Source organism: Arachis hypogaea, chromosome 17 (assembly GCF_003086295.3).
Source record: "Arachis hypogaea cultivar Tifrunner chromosome 17, arahy.Tifrunner.gnm2.J5K5, whole genome shotgun sequence".
Classification (NCBI taxonomy): Eukaryota; Viridiplantae; Streptophyta; class Magnoliopsida; order Fabales; family Fabaceae; genus Arachis; species Arachis hypogaea.
In genome coordinates, this window is record NC_092052.1 from 111,118,123 (window position 1) to 111,141,035 (window position 22,913).

A 22,913-nucleotide genomic window follows, 5' to 3' on the forward strand; every position below is an offset into this window, starting at 1 on the left:
TAAGCTTTAACAATAAAGTTCCAAGATCGATCCCTATTGCAGGACCCTTTTGTTTTTTTGCCATCCTTCAATTCTCTGTCAAAAGCAGTGTATAAATGAAGTATGAATATGAATAACTTCTGAGTGTGTACATATGTATAGAGAAAAAGAAAGTTATACCAATAAAAGGGTTTATTTAGGTTCATTGAAACCAAAAAATAAATTAATAATATCAAGGGTTAAGCTCAATTGCATTGTGTGCTAACAAAACTTATACGTTGATGGAAAAGTTTATTATCATTTAAAGCTTTACAATTACTCTTAAGATTATCCATTAACAATAACAATTAAGCATTGACCTGCGTGTCTGATCACAAACTGAAAAAATAAGTATAGTGTATAACATTGTTGTGGACACAGTTACACATACCTTAAAACTCAAAAGGGTAGATAGATGAGTCAAGAAAGAAACCAACAAATATAAATAAAAACGAAGAAGATAATAAAAAAAATCTCATTTCCTTTTATATATATATAGCACAAATGATCATTTGTTCTGACGAAATAGATCAAGAATGTAGGAGTTCTGTTGAACTCTAAATTTTAAATTCGAATTTTAAGCAATAGGTAATTTCAAGCAATACCCAAGAGAATGTGTCTATGCTGGCTGTTTCATGCTTTCCTGTCAACCTTCTTTCATTTCCTTCTCCATTTCACATTTCACTTATGTTAAATTCATATTTGCATGTTTGGGTTAAGTGCTTGCCATGTTTGGTTGACCAATTTCATTTTTCTTAATTAAATGAAACTGTAAATGACATTGGACGTGTTAGTGTTTACTTTTGAAGAAATGATATTTCTGCAATTAAATTAGTGCCTAAGCTTGACTTTTTTGTTAATTTAGTGTGCAACCATCTAATTTAAGCTGGTATTTTAAATTGATAGTGTAAATAACTCTTCATTTATTTATAATCATATAATTAAGGGTACATCAAGTTTACAACTTAGCAATAATAATATACATAATTCTCTAGTGGCAGGAAGAAGAACAATAATACTCACAGTCTCACACAACACTTGAATCAAAAAATATAAACATGTCATAAATGATTACTTAGATGTTTGTTTGGTTTGAGAAACCTTGGTAACTTGGTAAGGGTGTGCAAAACTTAGACGGAGTTGAAATTTAACCTAAATTTAAAGTATATTTTGTTGATTTAGACTTGTCATTTTTTTCGGTATTTATTTTGTATCTGAATTAAGATTATGCTCTTAATCAAATTATTTGAAATATATTGGATAAAATACTAGAGTTGAATTTGAATCTATTAAATATACTGAGGTCTGCAAAATACAATTCTAAGGTGTCTTGAAGAAGTAGAAAATTATGTGTATCTCCAACTACTACCTGTTCTTGTTTAGGGGGTAAAATTTTCACTTTTTTACATATATAGAATTAGAAAGAAAACGAGTCTGGGTGCAATGGATGTTGATTCAGAACCACTCAATTCAGAAGAGAATGTTGAAGATTGCTTGATGACCGATGTGGAAGAGAATGTAAATTGCACTTGTGATTGCGGTTGCAGCAGTAGCAAGTGTGTTGTTGTGACGGCCGATGATATTATAAACCAGACATTTGAAACATCGGATGCAGCTTATCACTTGTATGTGCGTTATGCAAGGTGTGTCGGGTTCGGAGTTCGCAAGGGTGATACAGCGCGTGGAAAAGATGGAACACAACGCAGAAGGCAATTTTTTTTTGCAACAAGGAAGGAAAGAGAGCCGATAAATACATCTCTAATTTGAACAGGAAGAGGGAGCATAAAGCGCTGACTCATACGGGTTGTGAAGCCATGCTTGCGGTGTACTTTGACACCAAAACTTCAGCTTGGAGAGTTAAAAAATTAGTTGAGAAGCACAACCACGATCTTGTCCCCCAATGCTTGGTACACCTAATTCCAAACCACTGTGGGATGAATGAGGCTCAAAAAGCTCAGGCAAACACCATGCACGATAATGGTCTTCCAAGCGCTAAGATAATGGGACTAATGGTAGGCCAAGCCAGGGGTTATGCTAATGTCGGGTTCACAAAGAAGGATCTGGATAACCACATTGAAAGAACTCGTCGTGCAAAGCTCATTGGTGGGGATTCTAATGCAACAATTAGCTATCTACTTGGAAAAGCCGATGTTGACCCCATGGCCATGGCAAGGTACAGTGCTACTGATGAAAGTCGGCTGGCGAATTTATTTTGGGCAGATGGCATTTGTAGGGCGGATTATTAGTGCTTTGGAGATGTGCTTGCATTTGATACAACCTATCGGAAAAATAAGTACAGAAGACCGTTGGTTATCTTCTCGAGTTGTAACCATCACCGTCAAACATGCATATTTGTCTTTGCCTTGATAGAGAACGAACAAACGGTAACATATACGTGGTTGTTGCAAAACTTTCTAGATGTCATGCTGAACAAGTCTCCTAGTGTTGTGGTCACAGATGGTGATGAGGCAATGAAGGCAGCAATTCAAGAAATCTTCCCAAATGCAACTCACCAATTATGTGGTTGGCACATTCAGAAAAATGTAACGGCAAACATAAAAAGCAAAGGTTTTTCCGATGAAGTTGAGGATGAGGATGGAGCTTCAGCAGCAGTAGCAGCTGAAGATCAAAATTGGTCGGGTTTGGAAGGTGTCACCCGAGAAAACTCATTGGTCCAACTTCCTAGATTTTCTGAGGAAAAGCAAAAGCAAGCCTCATAGAATATTTATTGGTTTGATGAGAACATTATAAAATTGTAATACCTTTGTCAAAACAGGGAATTCAAGGAGGAAAATCTTTCAGTGGTTTTGATGCTCTTTTATTTAGTTACTCAAGTGTAAAAAACTAGGCTCAAGTTATGTCACTAAACGAAATGAATTCAGCAACAACATAATGCTATTCTTGTGTTTTTTTTTTAAATGAAATGCTGCATGACACTGTTTTACACAAAACTGAGTATTAATATGAACTCAATATTGGATTAATCATCTAGGTACATTGAAAGCTTCACTAAATTTTAGATGTTCAAATAACAGTACTCTTCACTCGGTATTTTTATAAAAAGATTGTTTCTGCATATGTGCATGATTTACATAATTCCAGCTGTTGTTTGAACACTATTTTTTCACCATTTTCACAACTAGATTTGTACCCGGAGGTACAAGATTCAGAGTTTTCTTGATATTTTACAGCACACAACTCAGCCATGTGAATGTTACATTTAGTAGCCACTATGACATTGGTGAATATCTTCCAAAAATAGCAGGTAATACAAGTTAAGGCCATATAACACTAACCATTTTAACCAAATAACAACTACCAAAGACAAAGAGGCTCCATCCATCACACAATCGTTGGCAACTGCCATTGCATTCCACGAGAAACATTTAACTCACCGCCATAGTTACACCAAAGTAATTGTACTATAAAATGCAGCCACTCCTTTAGAGCTTCAACACGCAAAAACAAAATCAAAATCAAAATCTTATCTCTAATGGCTTACAAAGCTTCTTCTTTACTTGTACTTGTTCTTTACTTGTTCTTTACTTCTTCAGAGCTTCAACTACTTATAGAAGGCTGTAATGTTGCATTCTTGCTGTATTCAATCCTCGTCATTGGGAGACTCCTTGCTGCATTCTAATTGGTGCATTGTTGCTTTCATCAAAACTTTCTTTTTGATGAAACACAATACACAGATAATACAGAATGATAATTTACTTCAATCCAATGTTTGTCAATGATAATTAACTTCTAAATTCAACAGACATTTTAGAGTGAAAACAATGAAACTCAAAAGCTTAGAATTGGAAGCTCAAGGCAGCCTGAAAAGCTGTTACCGAAACAATTTGGAATATCTTCACTCAATTATCTTCACATAAGTCTCTTGCAGCACATATATAACTATTGTGGACTTTGAAGGACTTCAAAGCAGAGTATCAAGTTGCTTGCTTCCAATAGAGAATGAATAACGATTATAAATTAAACAATTCTACATGAAATTTGTACCTATAAAATGTTCTGTATTTCCAAAATTATAACTAAAACAAATTAATAATGCAAGGAAAGGAATGTCTTGCAAACTTAGATAAAACATCCATCAAACAAGGCATTAACAGATTCTGGAGGCAAAATTAATCAACAGATTGTGGAGGCAAATCTACACAGAACGACTATTACCTGAGCATCTGCCCCAGAAGAAACTAGGACATTCAATACATGAGAGAAAGCAAGACCTGTGATTCTTTTAGTGTGGCCTTTGAGTTTACTTTTAACCTGCAAATAAGAAAGCTATGCATAAACACCAAATTACACAAATCATAAGTTAGCAGAAACAGTTTATGAACAGCAATCATACCTCATCTACACGGACATTATATATCTAAATTGAAAAATCATCCATGCCTATAGCAATGATATTGTTATCCTGAGGATGGAAAGCAAGAAAGGTTGCAGATGAATGGCATTTGAAGCTAATGCCAGAATCTGAATTAGTGTATATCAACCTTGACATCTGTCATAATAGGGATAGAGATGATCAAATTACTTAGTTTGAAAAAGGTAAGGGGGTTAGAAGAAGGAAACTCGAGGGAGGGCTTAACATTATCCACCAAAGATAGCACTTATCCAGGAAATTGCATGTGAGGTTTATTTTTCTTTTATTTTTCCTTTCTTCTCTTCATACTAAAATTTTTTTTATAAAAAAGGGAAATATATCCAGGTATTAAAATGATTTATAAAACAACTAAAGTTTCACTAAACTTCTAATATTGTATGCCTAAGGTAAAGAACATACCTTAGTTACTCGTACATTCTCAGGTAGCTTCAAAAATCTACATAAATAAATAAATAAATTTCAAAAGAGGAACTGCAAGAAAAATGGTGCAGTCCATCCATAGCTACCACAGATGGGGCCCTTTCTAAAAGTGCAGCACTGCTGACAGCAGCTGCGGAAATTGGATTTATTGTAGGGGAGGCATTGGGAATGCGAGACCGGATAAGAGAAAACGGCAGTGGTGATGGTCAAGTAGATTGGGGATTCAGAGATCTGAGAAGTGGATGGGAGGGGAAGGAAAAGAGGAAAATGTGAAAGTAGAAATGAAGAAATGAAACAGTCGTCGATGAAAACAAAGAGCTTAGTAGCTAGTAGGGTTTCATAATTTCCCAAATAACTAATGCATTTTTTTTATTTATACATTTATTTTAAAATTAAATTAAGACAATTCTATTATAATTTAAAATTAAATGCTAATAAATAAATATAATGATAAAAGAATGAAAATATTAGAACATTTAAGACTTATAATTTTAAATAAATCAAGTTATATAGTTAATATTAAATAAATTAAATAGTCTTACTTATTTATCAATTATACTACCAATTCATATATTAATATTAAATAATTAATATTATATTAAATTATTTGATATTTGGATATCTAAACAAATTAATTATTAGATATAATATTCTTTTGATTTTCTTTCTAATTTTGTAACTTTAATATGAGTACAAGATATATAAACTCTTATATTATTCGGAGAAAGATAATATTCTAATTTATTACAAATTATACTAAATATAAATTATACTATAATTGAACAAATAATTTACTCTTCATTTATTAGGTGTGTGAATATGTGGACCTGCAGATCAGATCTGCAGGTACATATCTGTGAGGTTTAATTACTCTATTGGTCTCTATAGTTTCGCAAAATTTTCAATTAGGTCCTTATACTTTTTTTCCTCTTAATTGAGTCCTTGCACTAAATTTTTTTTTAATTGGGTCCCTACACTTTTTTTCCTTTTATTTAAGTCCCTATACCAATTCTTTTTTTAGTTGGGTCCCTATAAAATTAAGTCAATCACTACTAAGAGGGACTTAATTGAAAAAAAATGAGTGCAGGGACCCAATTGAAAAGAAAAAAAGAATTGGGACCTAATTGAAAATTTCACGAAACTATAGGGACCAATAGAGTAATTAAACCTATCCGCGACTGATCGGTTTAGATAATCGAACATAGCAATTAATATTTTCTTAATTATAATTTAGAGTTAAATACTAATGAATAAATATAACGAATACATATTAATAAATAAGTATTTTTTTTATTCAAAATTTACATCTAAATTATATATTTTTATTTATTATTTTTAGAAAATTATGAAAAGAACTCAATTCAATTATAACATACTAATTATGTCTGACATTGTAAAATCCTATAATCAAATCAACTTAAAAATATGTATAAATCCTTACAAAAAAATTGGCAACATTAACTTATAATAATAATAATAATAATAATAATAATAATAATAATAATAATAATAATAATAATAATAATAATAATAATAATAATAATAATAATAATAATAATAAGTGGGCTATAGTTTACAAATACATTTGAAATTTTAAAAAATTAATTTTTATAAATATTATAAAAACTATTCTCACTTAATAATTTTTATATTAAAGGTTTTTTTGATAATTAAATATCTCTGATAGTCTTTTATTATATTTTTTTAAATTCAATTTTACACAATTTTTTAATCCAGTGATAGAAATGGATAAAAACTCTAACTTCAGTCATACAGTCGAGAAATAAAAATCTTGAATGGTTATATTTTGAACATGTATTGATGTCATTAAGATATGATGTAGAGAATGCTAACAAGTAAAAATCATAATTATAGAAACCAAACCCAGACGTATTACCTTTTTTTTAAAAGAATATAATATTATAACTATTAATAAAATCTCATATTTTAAATTTTTATTTTTATTTTTATTTATATATATATATATATATATATATATTAATCTTTTTTGTAAAAAATTATATTTTTAGGTTATTTTTTATTTATTTCTTTATTTTAAACCTTTTTTTTCTATTTTTCTATCATATTCAAGAGACAAATATATTTTTAGAGTATTGATAAAATGGTATCTCTAGATTGGTATCCATCCTAGACCAACAGAAAATTTGCCACGTCCTACAACCACACCGATCCTTTTAGAGTGTGGATCTTATCCGATGCGATGACAGTGCGGATAAGATAATATTCATCATTGTTTTCGTCAGCGCTTATGTTAGGTAGCGTTTGGAAGAGCGACAGAGACTGAGAGACTGAGATTGAGAGACAGAGACTGAAAGGCCGAGATTGAAATAAGTCTCAGTATTGTATTTGGTGTAAAGTGGAAGACAGAGACTAAAATAAGAATAAAGCTTTAATTTAATTTGTACACAGAGTAAACTTGAAATTAATTAATTGAAATGATGATATTTTAGGTGTAAAATGTTATTAAAGTTTCAGTCTTCGTCCCACCAAATTTCAATCTCCTGTCCCCACTTTTTGGAGGTACTTCTAAAATTTTGGGAACAGAGACTAAAATTTTAGTACTAGTTTCTGAACTAACAAATATGATACTGAGTCTCAGTCTTCCAGTCTTCGTCCTAGATATGAAATTTTTGTTTTCTCTTTTTCTTACTTTGGCTATCTTTTATGTCATAAAAAAAATCTTAATTTTCTTTCAGTACCATATTAAATTCACATTAATATATAAGTTCAAATTAAAGTTCAAAATCTGCCATCAACATCATCACTTTAACTTATCAAACTGTTAACGAGGTAAGTTCGAGTTGGCTATCGTTCTTCCTTGACTCAGTTATAAATCTATAAACAAATCAAATTCAGGATGCCACTATATTAAATTATTAATACAACAATTGTTTATCATTATTTTATTTTAATACTTGATTAAATTCACATTAATTACTATTATTTTATTTTAAACTTGATCCTGAATAAATTTATTTTCATTAGCTATTGTTACAAAAATAATTCTAATGAATATACTCTAATTAAGTGAATTAATTTATTAAACATAATTTTTAGATTGAATTTTGAGAATAGAATAATATTTTAAATTTTATTCATGCTTCAAAATCTTGTGTGTAACACCCTAACTACCAAAGCTCACACTTCCGGCTGCGCGACTCTGATAGCTCGGACATTACGAAGACACTTATACTATTTAATACTAAAATATGAGCCTGTTTAAATCTTTAAACCGAAATACCGATCCAAAAATACTTTCATCCGATATCATACATCTATAAATGCCATACAACTTACAATAACTCATAAAGAGTACATCCATATATATATACATAAATATATATATAAATAACTTTACAAGCATTAACCAATACAAATTTCTATCCCTCTTACAGAATATATCAAGATAATGGCGAGGGTTCAATAAACCATAACTAAAACAATACAGAGCATCTCAACAACTAAATAAACTCTTCGTAACTTCTGCGCCCATATCCTGAAAGGGGAAAAATGTAGGGGGGTGAGAACATCATCCTCGAAAGGGTTCTCAGTAGAGGGTTTTTGGGAATTACTGTAATAGGATACGTGAAGATAACCGCACCAGTGATTCATAACCGTCTTATGCCTCTTCTCAAAAACAACAGTTTACAATAAAAGTAAAGTCGGAAATCTTTTCGGGAAGAAGAACCGTTCAATTCTCAAAAACTCAAAAGCCTTTCAAAACGGTTTATCTATGCGGAACCAAAATAGCCTTTCATAATTTATTCCAAACCAGAAACACAAAACCGAAATCAACCGTCAGTTCATCTCTTTCCAACCACGGCCCTAGGCCCAAACAATCCAACTAACAACCAATCACCACAATCCAACAGAGTCCCAGATGCAAACACAGATAGGAAGTTCAAGCACAAACAAACAGTTATTACAAGTAGAACAATTAGCAATTAATCACATAGGCAAACCAAGTATAATATGCACACCCAACCAATGTCACACAAATGCATATGATGCATGCCTGTCCCTAGTGGCTGATGATATCATCTGTCGGTTACCAAGCCAACCTGACGTGTCCGGTAGCTAACCCGGACACAGTCTCTCTGTTGCGCTTTATTATCATTAGAGGGTATCTGCGCCCTGTCGCCATTAGAGGGTATCTGCGCCCTGTCGCCATTAGAGGGTATCGGTGCCTTGTCACCCTTACAACCAGAGAGAAAACACAAGCATACTCGCATACAACATTCATCTCAGCCATCCGGCTTAAATTCATAATTCATTCGATTGCATACATGCATTTGTACTCAACCATGGATCACCATCCATCTCAGCCATCCGGCTCACGGTTCAATCCAGAACCAGCCAATTTATCAATAAATACAGCACTTCGGTTTAAGTTCATAATTCATAATCAGCCATACGGCTCACAACTCATTCGGCAATCAGCCATAGTTCAATAGCGTACACGGCCATTCCGGCTCACAATAAAACAACACTTCCACCATTCAACATCATCAAATTCATAAAACCGACATTTAAGCCATAAATAACTTTTCTCAAGCCATTTCACTTTGAAATCAAATTTCAACTCTTTTTAGCCTTGGCTTTAAAGATCTCATTTCTCAAATCATCTCAGGCTCATAAGCCAAATTTACTCAAAGTGAGTTCCCTTTTTAAAACAAAGCCACTCTCGGCATTCTCTTTCCAAAACTTCCATAACCATGACAAGTTAAGGATTTATTTCAAAGTATTCAAAATCACCCATACAACAATGGGATTTCATAACAAAAGTTTCTTGGCAGAGTCCCAAGTCTTTAGGGAAGGTCAACTTATATAAATTTCTTAAAATTCATTGAAACTTTTAAAATCATAGATTCCCGGTTCAAGTAAATAAAACTGAATTTATTATGAAACCGATCATACAAAATCACAAGTTCCAACCCGGTCCAAAAATTAACTCATTTGAAATGGAACCGGTTCATTTGAATCAAACCACTTTCAGGTTTCTTTTTGGAACCCATTTTCCTAACTCTTCCAAAATGCCTCAAACTTGATTACTCAATCAAAAGTCTAAATTCCTTTAAAATCACTAAAAGCTCCTTTTTATATTGAAATCAATATTAGAGCATCATTCTTTCCTTCAGTGATTCAAACTGTACAAATAGTTCGTTTTTAAATAAGCCGAACTCAACGCATAAAGTTCATTAAATAAATTAAGCTTGAAAACATAAATATTCTCTTAATAAATCAATTAATATAATTTCTCAAATCCAACCCTTTTTAAATAACTTTACAAACAATACTAGAATTTTGTAGAAATTTCGGCAGCACCTCCCCTAAAACTTGGACTTTTGCCACCCGGTTCGGGTCCCAACTAAACCGTTTCTCATTCCTTTTCAACAGCTCAAAACCAGAAATCAATTCAAGGCAAGCTAAATCCAACAGTCGCCTCAGCGGCATATCTCAAGAAAACTATTTCAAAATCAAATCAATTTCAACCGATTTAACTCATTTCCAAAGCTTTAAAGAAACGGCTCAATAACAAATCATTTGTCCAAAACTAAGTCAATTAAAGTAAACCAGGCTGAATTCAAAAGTGCGTCCGACTTTTCACATTATCAAAATAATTGACTCAATTCAAATCAATCCTCAACGGATCAAACTCAGATTTCAAATCTTTAAAGAATCAACTTCAAAACATTATATTTCACAAGCCGCACAATAATTCATCCAAACAAACATCCATAACCATTCGAGACAATCAAATAACACACAAGGCAGATACAATCACCAAATACCAATTGTCTCACATCAGTATCCATATGTAATAATTCCAATACATAAAACATAGTTTTTGAAAAGCGCCCCTACCTCAAAACGCAATTCCATAACCTAAACGCCTCATCAAGTCCTTTCCGCCTCAACCCGAACTGACGGCAACCAAAACCTCAGCTCCCAGCCACTTTCGCAATAACCATCGCAACACTATTCGCAACATATAATAATCAGGACTCAACCCCACGTTATCAAAACTCATATTCCTTAACCGAACACAACAGAATACTAACGCGTGGCTTTCCGAAACATAAATACTTACCGAAACTAAGAAAGAGCGGCTGAACCGAAACAGCGGCGTTCTCCGGGCTGGCTCGGCAACAGCCCGGCAGCCACCTCAAGCGGCTGCGGCGACAAATTCCGATCACGACATCTGAAACCAACACGCAGCGACTATAGTATTCCCGGAATTCAAAAAAGATAGAAACCACAATTAAAACCCTTACCGGCAACCTTTTCCGGCGACGGTAGCAGTAGCCAGAAGCTCCGGCGGTGGTCCCTAACGTCACAAAACCACTCCTGGCGGTCGGAATCACAGAGATGCAGCTCCCTTCTCTGGCAGCGACACCTGCGGCGGCACTGAACCCCTTTCTGATGGCGGCAGCTCCGGCGGAGGCGGCAGCTCCGGCGGAGGCGGCACCGGCGACACAAACGGCGGCTGGACACGGTGGTTGGACTCCCAGCTCAGCCTAAAATCTCTCTCTTTCTTGCTCTGCTCCTGAACTCTCTCTTTCTGGCTCTGCCATACATGACAGCGGCTGACCCTGTGGCAAGGACGACGGTGGCGCAGAGAGGACGACGGCGGCTTCCAGATATGGCGTCTTCTCCCCTCCGGCCATGGCTCGCATCTCCTCCCTCTCCGGATCGCGATTCACGGCGGTGATAGCAGCGCCGTTGGGAGAAACGGCGGCAACAACAGTGCCGCCCTCCACCCGCGCTCGCACTCTCGGCTCGTGGGTCACCATGGACAGCGACGACGGTGCTGCCTCAGGGAACGGCGACACTTCTCTTCCGCGGGCCCTTTCTCTCTCTCCGTCGCATCTCTCTTCAGCTGGCGTCGATGAAGACAACGACACGGTGACGGGCTCGGCGGCGACGCTCCTTGCGGTTCCGGCGACGAGGATGACGGCGTCTCTCTCTCTCCTCTCTTCCTTCTCCCTGTCGCACGCTATTCCCTCTCTCTTGATTTTGTTTCGTTTCTTCCATGGGAAAAGGGGGGAAACCGTGTTTGTGTGCCACAGCTGCTACTGGATTTTTTGGGAGAAGGTTTCAGTGGCGGCTGCTAGGGCTAGAGAGGTTAAGGTGTTGAGTGAAATTAGGGTTAGGGGTAAATTGGTAATTTCACTTAAAATTGGGAATAATATAGTAATTGAAACCTAAATTAAATCCAACACTAATTATATATAGAAAATACTATTTGCTCACCAATTTCACAAATTATTTTCAATAAAATGCCCAAATCTAAAAATTAGAAATAGTATACTTAATTTCTTCATTTTCCAAAATAGCAGTAATAATATTTAAAATATTATTTATCTAATCCAAATCATATAAAATCCTTATTATTTCATAACTATCAACCTTATACTTTAAATATAGAAAATAATCCAATAATTATAAAATTGGATAATAATCATAACTTATCTCAAATCCAATAAATCAAAACTTGCCTTAATTATCTTTAATAAAATAATTTCTGAAATTAAGGCTATAAATAACTATATGATTTGAGACTTGATCATAATAAGACTTTTCAAAAATTCTGGGTCTTACATCGTGATTAATGTAATTTACATAGTTATACCGATATTTTTTTTCCTAATGTATTAGATATTATATGATTTTATTCTTAGTTCTTCATTATTGCATTAATCAATAATTTTTTTTAATCTTAAAAAAATTTATACTTACATTAAAATAAAAATTTTCACTTGTAGTCGGATATTGGTCATTTTTATAAAGAAAAGTTATATATATTTTTCATTTCATATATAGTTAAAATTGATGATATCATTAGAAAAAGGAAAGAAAAATTTGACATAAAAACTATGTGATTTCATTCTTAAAGATTGATCATCGTTCAAAGAAAAAAAAGTAATTAAGGATCTCAATTAATAATCCATGATTTAAGTAAAACAACACAAAATTGATATATACACTAGCAAAATCATTAGATAAAAAAAAAGATTCTTACATTAAAAATGACTGATTTTTTTGTTTAATGAAAAGGTTTGATTGGTTTAAATTATTAAACTAAAATATTTTTCGTATAAAATGTTAAATTTAAAGATGTTATAACTAGTCCAATTGATCCAATTGAATTTAACAAAGTCACATGAAATTATCTCCTATGGATTCATAGAATTTGATTTATCTTATGTGATATTAAGTTACTCTGAATATATACTAATCAATGCTATGTCTATAGCTTTCTTGTCTTTTCCATCAACCTCATGGATCCCATTTTTTGCTCTCCTCACTTGCATCCTCTCTTCAAGTTGCAATTGAATTTTGTTAGTTGTGCTAGGCACATAATTAAATTGAAACATAGTTATACAATATTTTGGACAATATATAATATATGTATAGATTTGAATTATCTTAGAGGGTCAGTAAGAAATATACTGAAACTGTGTGTGGCCATTTCATTTATCGTGATGGAACGTTATAGTTATGCCATAAAAAATTCAGGGCCACTTAAAAGTGGTTTTCATTATAGCAGGAATAGAAGACAATTGTGATATAGTTGTACCGATATTTTATTTCCTAATGTGTTAGATATGATATGATTTTATTTTTAATTCTTCATTATTGCATTAATCAATAATTTTTTTTAATCTTAAAAAACTTTATACTTACATTAAAATAAAAATTTCCCTGTGTAGTCGGATATTGGTCATTGTATCAATAAGTTTCCTTTAAAAATAAATGACTACTAGGTTTTTGTATTGTTCGAGTGTACATCTAGTTAGGTAACAACAAAAATATTTAAAACGGATGCGATCGCTCTGTAATTTTCAGGTAATTTCCAGTTATTATGAGAATTAATTGTATTTTAGTCTTGAGTTTTACACTTTTACTTTCGTATAAAATAAAGCAATCTCTAATTTTGTAAGCGCTCCTTTTTTTTTCTAAACGCGATTCTTGAGAAAACGTCAATACACCGTACACCTTTTTGTTTAATCACACTTGAAATCTTATAACTGACTGAATTGATTTCCCTTTACATGATTTAACAAATTAAAAGATTCAAAGCTTTACATTAGAGTTTTAGACAAGAGGCTAACAACATTAACCACAAGATGTAACCAAATAACTATACTCATATTGAATGGAGGCACTTTCGCCATATTTCGTTAATTGAGGCCAGTAAAATTCTTTATTATATATAATTTTATACTCCGTAAATACAACATATCATCAGCTGCGACCGAGTTGTATCTCAGAAAAATGAGAATATACATTTTTGGGGAGGAAAAATAGAACAAATTTACAACGATAATTCCTCCATATATGTTATGACAGTCATGTCAGCAAATGTAGATTGTTTCCTTGGATAGAAAAAGAGCGGCAAGGGTAGTTCAAGTTTTTCTAACTATATCATGCTAACATGCATCCACTATTTGCCACTCATGAAATGACAGCCTTGTCCAGAGTCACTGTCAAAAGATTGAATTCACGTCCTAGAGACCAAGTTAGATCATTGTGGGCATCAAGGCTTAAGTTGTATTCTTTGAACTGGCCGTTGTAAGTTATTATAGACATAATGGCCCTGGAAAATTGGAGATGTCGATAGTTCAACAAGCATATAGGTACCATAAATTAATTCAAACTTGGTAAAGGCAGAAATTGTTAACAATTGGATTCCACATTCAGTTCAATGAACAATTAGTTTGAAGTGACTATATAGCTACTTAAATAGTTCTAAGTCTTGATTTTCATCTAACTGACTATAGTTTGTGTTATTATATATAAGGAATTTGATAAGAACTACCTACAGAACCTCAGACCATTATAGTATTAGTCCTACATGACCAAGAAAAGACTATTAAGTCCTACGAAAAGTTGTACAAAAAGAACTACAACAAACTTTGTGCAACGGAACAGCAGCTTATAGATTTGAGAGGTATATTATGCTAAGAATTATAAGCAATCAGGTTAAAAACTAATAGACATTTGCAGGATCTCTGTTTAAGATGAAGATCAAAACTTAGACTTAGAACACATGTCAAAAGCAAACAATAAATACCAGGAAAGACCGGCATCAATGGGATACAAATATAGACTACAAAAGTGTAAACAATCGCCGTAAAGACTAGAGGAAGCTTAGAAAAAATAAGAAAATGTTTTAACCAATGAATCATATGTATTTAGCTCATGTTTGTAGCAACCAAAGACATGTAACAAATAGCAAATTATCGAAAAAAATGAACAACCATACAAATCTGTCCTGCTCTAAGCATAAGTAAGCATGATATTACACAGTAAATCATCGAAAAAAGGAGAAATATTAATTTCTGGCAGCGATCTCCCTTTAACATTCATTTTCATGTACTAAGTGATTATTTAGCAAGACAACAACAAATTCAAGGTGCAATCACTAATATATTCAACTCACATTTCCAGCAACAAAAACATTTAGCTAAGTAATTATTTGAGCATGACAGCAACAAATTCAAGCTTCATTGATGATAATCAGTACAAAATTCATCTTAGTGATGATTTTAAGCAACAAAGAAACTAGCTCAACAAATTATTCAAGGTTCGGTGGTAATAAATACTAACAAATTCACGACTATGATGATTTTCAGCAAAAATAAAAACTAGTTCAGTTATATTTTCAGCAACAAATTCAAATCAAAGTGCAGTGATGAATTAGGGCAACAAAAATGGAAAAAAAAAAAGACCAGAGGAATTTATTGAAAATCACCAAATCGGGGACCAGTTTCTGGTTGGGCAAAGGAATCTGAGGGCAGGGAAGAAGCTGACGGCGAGATTCAAAGTATGAAGACGACAACGATGATCAATCTCGGGACCGGCTACTTTTGCCGCCGGAAACGACAAGCGCGAGAAGGCGCACGACTAAGTGCGAGACGGTGAGGAGCCATGGAGCGACGACGACAACGACCAGTCCGGGTCTGGGTGCTTCTGCCGCCGGCGACAACGAGCTCAGGGAAGGCGTGCGAGTGCGACTGAGTGCGAGATGGTGACGACTGACGACACGGAGAGCGACGAAAACGTTGAGAGCGAGACCCGAGACGAGAGAGGGAGAAAGCTTGAGATCGCGATAGTGAGCAGAGAGATGAGACGAAGGAGACGAAGGAGATGCTTATTGCTGGGGCTAGGGCTTTTTTGGGGTTAGATTGAGAAATTGGTGAGCCATTGAGATTGGGTTTGCCTTGGCTTGGGCTTGGGCTACCAAGAGTTTAGGATTTTTTTTTTCTTAAGGACTTAATTGTATTACCAAAAAAAAGGACTTAATTGTAATTTTATATTTCTATAAATTTAAATGTCTGCGAAATAAAAGTTAAAGATATATTTATCATTTTAATCAAAGATTTAAATATGATTTGGTTCAGATTATGTAAACTGATCGAATCAAATCGGATCTGATAATTATAATAAACCAATTTTATTTTGGTTTATTCAAAATATTTTATTGACCGGTTTAATATTTCGTCCAATAATAATGTGACACATGTAACGTCTTTAAAAAAAGATGTTTCTGATAACTTTATCAGAGTGGCCACCTTTGCACAAATGTATTTTGCGCATAACCTAAAAATTCTATTATTTTCAGTTTTCACAGTAACTTACTATGTATAACGTTTCAAAAAATTAAATTTTTCGTTCGATCAAACTTTCAAACATGCACAATAATTCGGATCACTGTGCATGACAGTCAAAAACGCATTTTTTGTCCAATTTTTCCAACTGTATAATAACTCAAGTTACTATGCACATATTGCCTAGATCCCACACTTTAGATTTTGAAGAAGATTAGATATCATGAATTCTGGCATTTAAGTGTGTGTAACCATATCCAACAAAATCTTAACCCAAAAAGAGAAAGTGAGTATGCTAATTCGTCATGCTGCTAATGAATTCTCTCAAGGTACGACAGCTCAGCAAAATCCGATTCCTTCATCGTTGTTGTTGAATTCTTGGAAGCCTCCTTCCTTGAACATTGTTAAGGTTAATCATCTTGCTGATTTTGGATGTATTGTGAATGGTTCATGTGTTGCTCTGGAATCTATCTATGATGAGTATTTTTACTTTTTTAGGTGTGAACTCTTTGATATTTGGAGAAGACACATATCCTTGTTGAAATGTAAAGAAAATCAAAGAATATTATAGTCAAATAAATTTTAGTTAGAGTCAAAGTATGATGCAGTTTTTATCAAGATAGAAGTTGATAAAAGATAATACTATATATACATGTATGGTATAAAAACAAGAAAGATGAACTTTGCTTTTGACTTATTAGTCGAAAACAAATTGGGTTCAATTAACTAATAGTTGGTTGTGGAAGATTTTACTTTTGCCTCCATTAGCTTTGTTATAAATAGGTTGGTTAGGTTTAGGATATTCATGCATGCCAAATTTTATAAGAAGTTTGTGAGTAAACATTAAGAAAAAAAAATAGTAGTAAAGTTTTTTATATATATAATCTCTTTGTATAAGTGTTATTTTCATAATATAAATGAAAGGATTGTAGATTTTTCTATATATTTTCAAAAATTATAATTTAATTTATCACTTAATCATATTATTTTTACTGATGTCTAAATTTATCAGTTCAGTTTCATTCATTTTCGATCCACAAATTTTTAGTGCATTATTCTACCTAGTATCCAACAATGCATAGAGAGGTGAATGATTTATAAGCAAAATAAGAAAAGTTATTTAACGGAATCAGGTTTCTTATTGCTGTTTTATTTCTTTATTCTTTATGTATTCTTTAAAAGAATAAAAATAATATAACTTTTTTTTTATAATTATGTGTTACTTCTTCTGTTAACATCTACACTATATTTCTTTTCCAAAAAAAATCACACCTTTTATTATGCTCTATATATATAATAATGCCCTATAAGATTGTTGGCAGATAGTGGTAGTTTTACATTGTCACAAAACGGTTAGCAATAAAATGTCAACCACTCTAATATTGGATATTGCAAAACCGTTAGCAACGATTTTAATAAATAACTGGATTAACCTTTGTAAAACAGGACTTATTTCGACTTTATTTTTATGGGTGTTTAATTATCCCATTACAAATATGTAAATAAAAGAATGAACAAAAAAAAAAAAGCATTTTACCTTACCTATATATATCATTTTTCTAATTAAAACATAGTATCTAAGTTATACTGGTCTTATGAGAACATACACAATAATGTTTCACAAAAGAAAGCATCACTAAACAGCAGTACTCAGATTATAAGATAACAATAGTTCAGCAGCTATAATTCATCACCCATGAGCTTACCTTGGAACATAAAGATTCGTGACATACAGTATGTAGTGTTCTATGGATACACACTTAACTGCATGGGCATGTGCATTGTTTAATTAAACAGAATAGTAATAACATAAATTTCAGTAGTCATTTAATAATTTATTGGGAAGTGAAGGAACATGGTAGTATTTCCTTTTGTTGATGCAGAGAGCTGAGCTTTGATATTGCTTACTAGAAAAGTAAAGGGTAAGTGGTAAGATCAGAGGCTGCTGTTCCTCCGCTATGTGCATTAGGATGGCTAGGTTGTAGGCTCAATGCAAACATACGAGGACCTAAATTTGAGAATCCTATGACAGATTCATACTCTCCATTATCCACCAATCCATAACGTGGATCTTCTGCTCTTGCATCCTACATTCATAATAATAATAATAATAATAATAATAATAATAATCAACCATATCATTGCAGTTACAGAGTATATTTATTTAATTTAACTTTAGAAGATGGAAGTCAAGAACAAATACTATATAGAGAGAGACTTATAATGTTACACATTTAAGTATTTTTGTTAACTAAGTCTAACTAAATTGGTCTAACATCAACAAAAATCAATTATAAATAACATTGCTCTAAATTTTATTGTTTAACTTGGTTGAATTTAGTTCATAAAAATACTTGGATGTATAGCATTACTCAATTATATTAAGCATATATGTAATCTACAAAAGCATGTGCAGAAATACATACTAAATCACGCAGGAGTCTGTTGTGCACTTCTTTCTCGTTGTTAAACTGCAAAAGAAAAAAAAGGTAAAAAAGTTAAATTAAGTTAACCAAGCAACCTCTAAAAGAATATATTACTAAACTAGCAGAATATACATAAGGAAATTAGTAACCATTTTTACATACCTTCTTCCTGTGCTGGTCAATCTGATTTGTGATCATCTTGTACTGTCCACCATTGTGATAAGGAACTCGTTAGCATACGGAACAGAATATAATATAGTATTTTCGCAATCTTAAACAGTATGACAAATAAGTCAAGTAGCAATGTTTCCTTTCCTTTTTCTCTGAAAAAGAAAAAGTGAAAAACAACTACTGATTGCATTAATTGACACAAGTGTTTAATGTATGTAATGGTTAACTTTCGATTTACGAAATTTACGTTATCATATATACTTGATGAAGATCCTATCCATCAAGTAAAAAAATTGGGATAGGGACGCAGGTGACAAGTCTACCCGATCCGCCTTCACCAATAATAGGAAAGTGAAAATTCAAGTGCAGTCAATTTCACCTAAAGTTGATAGTTGAGAGCTATTAAATGATTTAAATGATAAATTTTTATTTAACAGTTCTCAACTTTAAGACAAATTGATTGGACGTGAGTTTTTACCTAAAATCAATACAGAGATGATTCTTTAGTTTTCAATTTGGTTATGGACCCCGGTGATTCCTCAAATCGAAATAATACACAGCATTGGCCTCCAAACCACATCGGTGACGGGGTCCCAGAAATTTGAGGTAATTTGGCATCACTTTACACTTACTATATATATTGGGTAAATTAAAAAAATTCTCAGCACTGAATAGTACTGAATTGCTAGATTAATTGTGTTGAATTATTGGCCAAAAATACTAACAAATATATATTAAAATTACTGATCCTTGAATTTTTCTTTTTATATTAAAAGATTACTTTACCTTATTGATCACAAGTTGCAAAGAAATTAAAATACAATACTAAGTGCTCTTAATTTTTGTTCCCAAATAATAGATGACTTCAACAATATTCAATTTCAGTTCAATTTTATTTTAAATTTTACAAAATATCACATAAACATCATATATTATAATTAATAATTTGAGATTAAATATCACTTTAATAATACAAAACTGGCCTCCAAATCACATTACGGGCCAGGTCCCAAAAATTTCAGGCAAGTTGGCATCACTTTCCACTTACCATATATATTGGGTAAATAAAAAAATGGTAAGGAAATAAAAAAATAGTAGTCACGACTTATTTTTATTTAATATTTATTAATTATTATAACAATTAATAAATGGTAAATAAATTTTAGCTGATTTTGGTTAATTTTTTTTTGTTATTAAATATATTCGATAAAAAAAATTCTCAGCACCGAATAGTGCTAAATTGTTAGATTAAATAGGTTGAATTACTGACTAAAAATACTAATAAATATATACTAAAATTGCTTATCCTGAAATTTTTTTTATTAAAAATTATCTTACCTTATTGATCACAATTTTTGTTCATAATTAGTGCTCACAATTTTAAAATACAATACTTCATACTTTTGTTTCCAAATAATAAATGGCTTTAGCAATATTCAGTATCAGATCAATTTTATTTTAGGTTTCACAAAATATCACATTAGCATTTGTGAGATTATATGTTATAATTAGTGATTTGAAATTAAACGTAAAATTTGTGACTCTAATATTTGATTTCAATTCTATTTAAAATTTATACAAAATAACAAAATTTAATTGATAGTTGACTAAAATAAAATTATCTACTTTTTTATGGAAAGACTGATCTCATTTCATCAATCATCTTTATTATAAAATAAAATTTAAAAAAGATTTGCTCTTTATGAATTTTATATTTAAAGTTCTAAAAATACTCTATTAGACAGACAAATGAACTGATCAATCGACTAATTCAAATTAATTATAAAAAGTTTAATTATTGAAAGATTTAATAGTATTTCCAAAATTATCTCTTCTGAAAATTTTAATTACCTAACTAGAATTGGATAATTTTATTTCTTAATGCACAATAAGAGGTATAGCAGTCACCAAAAAAAAAAAAAAAATAAGAGGTATAGCAAATTGCTGTATCTATATAAAGCTAGGTTACTGTTGAATGAAATATTTAGCAAAATTTTAAAATAAACACACTTTATTTTCATTACGACAATTCTGTGTATGGGTATATAATAATAATACTTTCTTTTGTGGCCACTTGAAGCTAAGTATTTATATACTTTGCAATCATTAAAGAAAAGTTAATTTGTCAATTTTTTTTCATTAACGATAAATAGGCAAAAATCATGAACACAAACAAATATCTTTATAAAAAATATTCAATCAATATGTATATATATTTGTAAGCAAGTTCTCATTAGGTACTCTCTCAATTTTATTAAGTACTCTCGCAATTTTATTACTAACCTTACGCTCACGAATAACCTTAGAGGCCTTGTCCATTTCTTCCTCAAGGAGTTTAAGCTCTTCTATGCCCAGATCGTTCAGACAATCTCCCATCCTCTGCCTGTGCCATAGGCATAACAACTTGAACATATGAAAAGAAATTAAAAAAAATTAAAGAAGATGTTAAATACCTAATCTCCTGGCGAAGATTCCTGTTTACATCTTTCAGCTTCCTCAAGTTTTCTTGCATATGCTGAGAAAAAAAAGAGAAAAAAAACAACTGCCATTAAAAAATAAGTTTATCATATTACTTTAGTAATATATGTTTATTTTTACTTATAGTTATGATAAAAGCAGTTAGAGAGTAGTTTTTATCGAGAGTTATTTTAAAATTTTCATTAAAAAGAAAAATTTCTCCTAGGTATAATATTTGAAAATAATATTTTTTTCCTTGAAAAGACTGAATAGAGGAAGGACCTCATAGTGGGAGTTCCAGAGATCAATTCCTACGGTCATCTGATACTGATCGAAGAACTGCTTAGTTCTGAAAAAAGAAGACAGAGTGATAATTAATAAATCTAGGTATATAGGGGGTTTAGGGTTTGAAAGTGAAGTAATTAAGAATAAGAATACACACGCGATGGAGGGGCTAATGTACTCATGGAGTTTGCCAGTGCTAGAGAACATGATTATAGAAACCTTAGCATCGCAGAGAACGGTGAGTTCATTGGCCTTCTTGAAAAGTCCATTGCGTCGTTTGGAGTATGTGACTTGCCTGTTGGTAGTGTTCTCTATCCTCTTGATCTGGATCTTCCCTCGAGCCATCTCTTAACCTACCTGCTTCTGGATCCTTCCTTCTTTCCTGTGAATAGCTAGCTAGGTAATAAAGAAAGGGAGAAGGGAATGGAAATGGAACTAGTTTGATTAAAGAGGATGTGGGTGGTGGGTATTCAAAGAGAAGGGTGCATTGCCAGAAATGGAAGGCTCTTTGCCAAATTGACGAAAGGTGTTGCAGAGTTTGTTATAAGAGTCGTTACGGTGTTTGTGGTTTCATCGTCAATGTCATTCCATGTGCGCCACTTGGGACTGGAGGGCCCTTTACTTTCCGTCCTACTCCGTCACGGAACCTCTAACACACATACATCACATTACCCGTGATCCAACTCAAGTACTCAACCACCTTCTCATCTGTGATACGCCAGTTATATTAGGGCTTCATCATCATTACTATTACTTCTTTCTTCTCCCATTTAATTTCCTTCCTCGTTGAATAATCAAATTTTAATTACGCTTTAATGTTATCTATCATTGTTTCATATTTATTTATTCTATAATATACACACCAAAATTAATCATTAATATAAAATAAGTTAAACTATATATATTTATATACAAATATATCAATTGATTTTAATAGTTGATTTTGATATATAAATAATATTTTTACTATTTATTTCTCTAATATCACTCCTCTAAATGATGTTAGACAAAGGTTGCTAACAACATTTTCTTTTGTTGGGCGTTTAGAAGGAAAAAAAACACGCTTTTTTGTTTTGTTTTAGAAATTAGGATGCGGTGAAATTCAAA

At 32.3% G+C, this 22,913-nt stretch overlaps 1 protein-coding gene and 1 long non-coding RNA gene across 2 annotated transcripts; both read right to left on the reverse strand.

Moving 5' to 3' along the window:
- Window positions 1-8,090: 8,090 nt before the first annotated feature.
- LOC140181018 (uncharacterized) lies at window positions 8,091-11,958 on the reverse strand. The gene is made up of 4 exons (XR_011875514.1): window positions 11,128-11,958; window positions 10,944-11,054; window positions 10,718-10,831; window positions 8,091-8,348 (listed from the first exon to the last, which is right to left on the reverse strand). It is a non-coding gene; the product is annotated as an uncharacterized lncRNA (long non-coding RNA).
- A 6,125-nt stretch (window positions 11,959-18,083) lies between these two features.
- On the reverse strand, window positions 18,084-22,504 carry LOC112766784 (floral homeotic protein DEFICIENS). The gene is made up of 7 exons (XM_025812676.3): window positions 21,964-22,504; window positions 21,804-21,870; window positions 21,518-21,579; window positions 21,348-21,447; window positions 19,056-19,097; window positions 18,894-18,938; window positions 18,084-18,554 (listed from the first exon to the last, which is right to left on the reverse strand). The coding sequence occupies exons 1-7, from the start codon at window positions 22,149-22,151 to the stop codon at window positions 18,375-18,377; spliced, it is 684 nt and encodes a 227-aa protein (XP_025668461.1). The 5' UTR covers window positions 22,152-22,504; the 3' UTR covers window positions 18,084-18,374.
- Window positions 22,505-22,913: the final 409 nt, after the last annotated feature.

Excerpts from the sequence above, each read along its gene's own strand:
- LOC112766784 (XM_025812676.3), bottom strand. The coding sequence starts at position 22,151 with ATGGCTCGAGGGAAGATCCAGATCAAGAGGATAGAGAACACTACCAAC. Across the intron at positions 21,448-21,517 it reads AATCTTCGCCAGGAGATTAG|GCAGAGGATGGGAGATTGTC; the intron begins GTATTTAACATC and ends CCTATGGCACAG. Across the intron at positions 18,939-19,055 it reads TTGACCAGCACAGGAAGAAG|TTTAACAACGAGAAAGAAGT; the intron begins GTATGTAAAAAT and ends TTTCTTTTGCAG.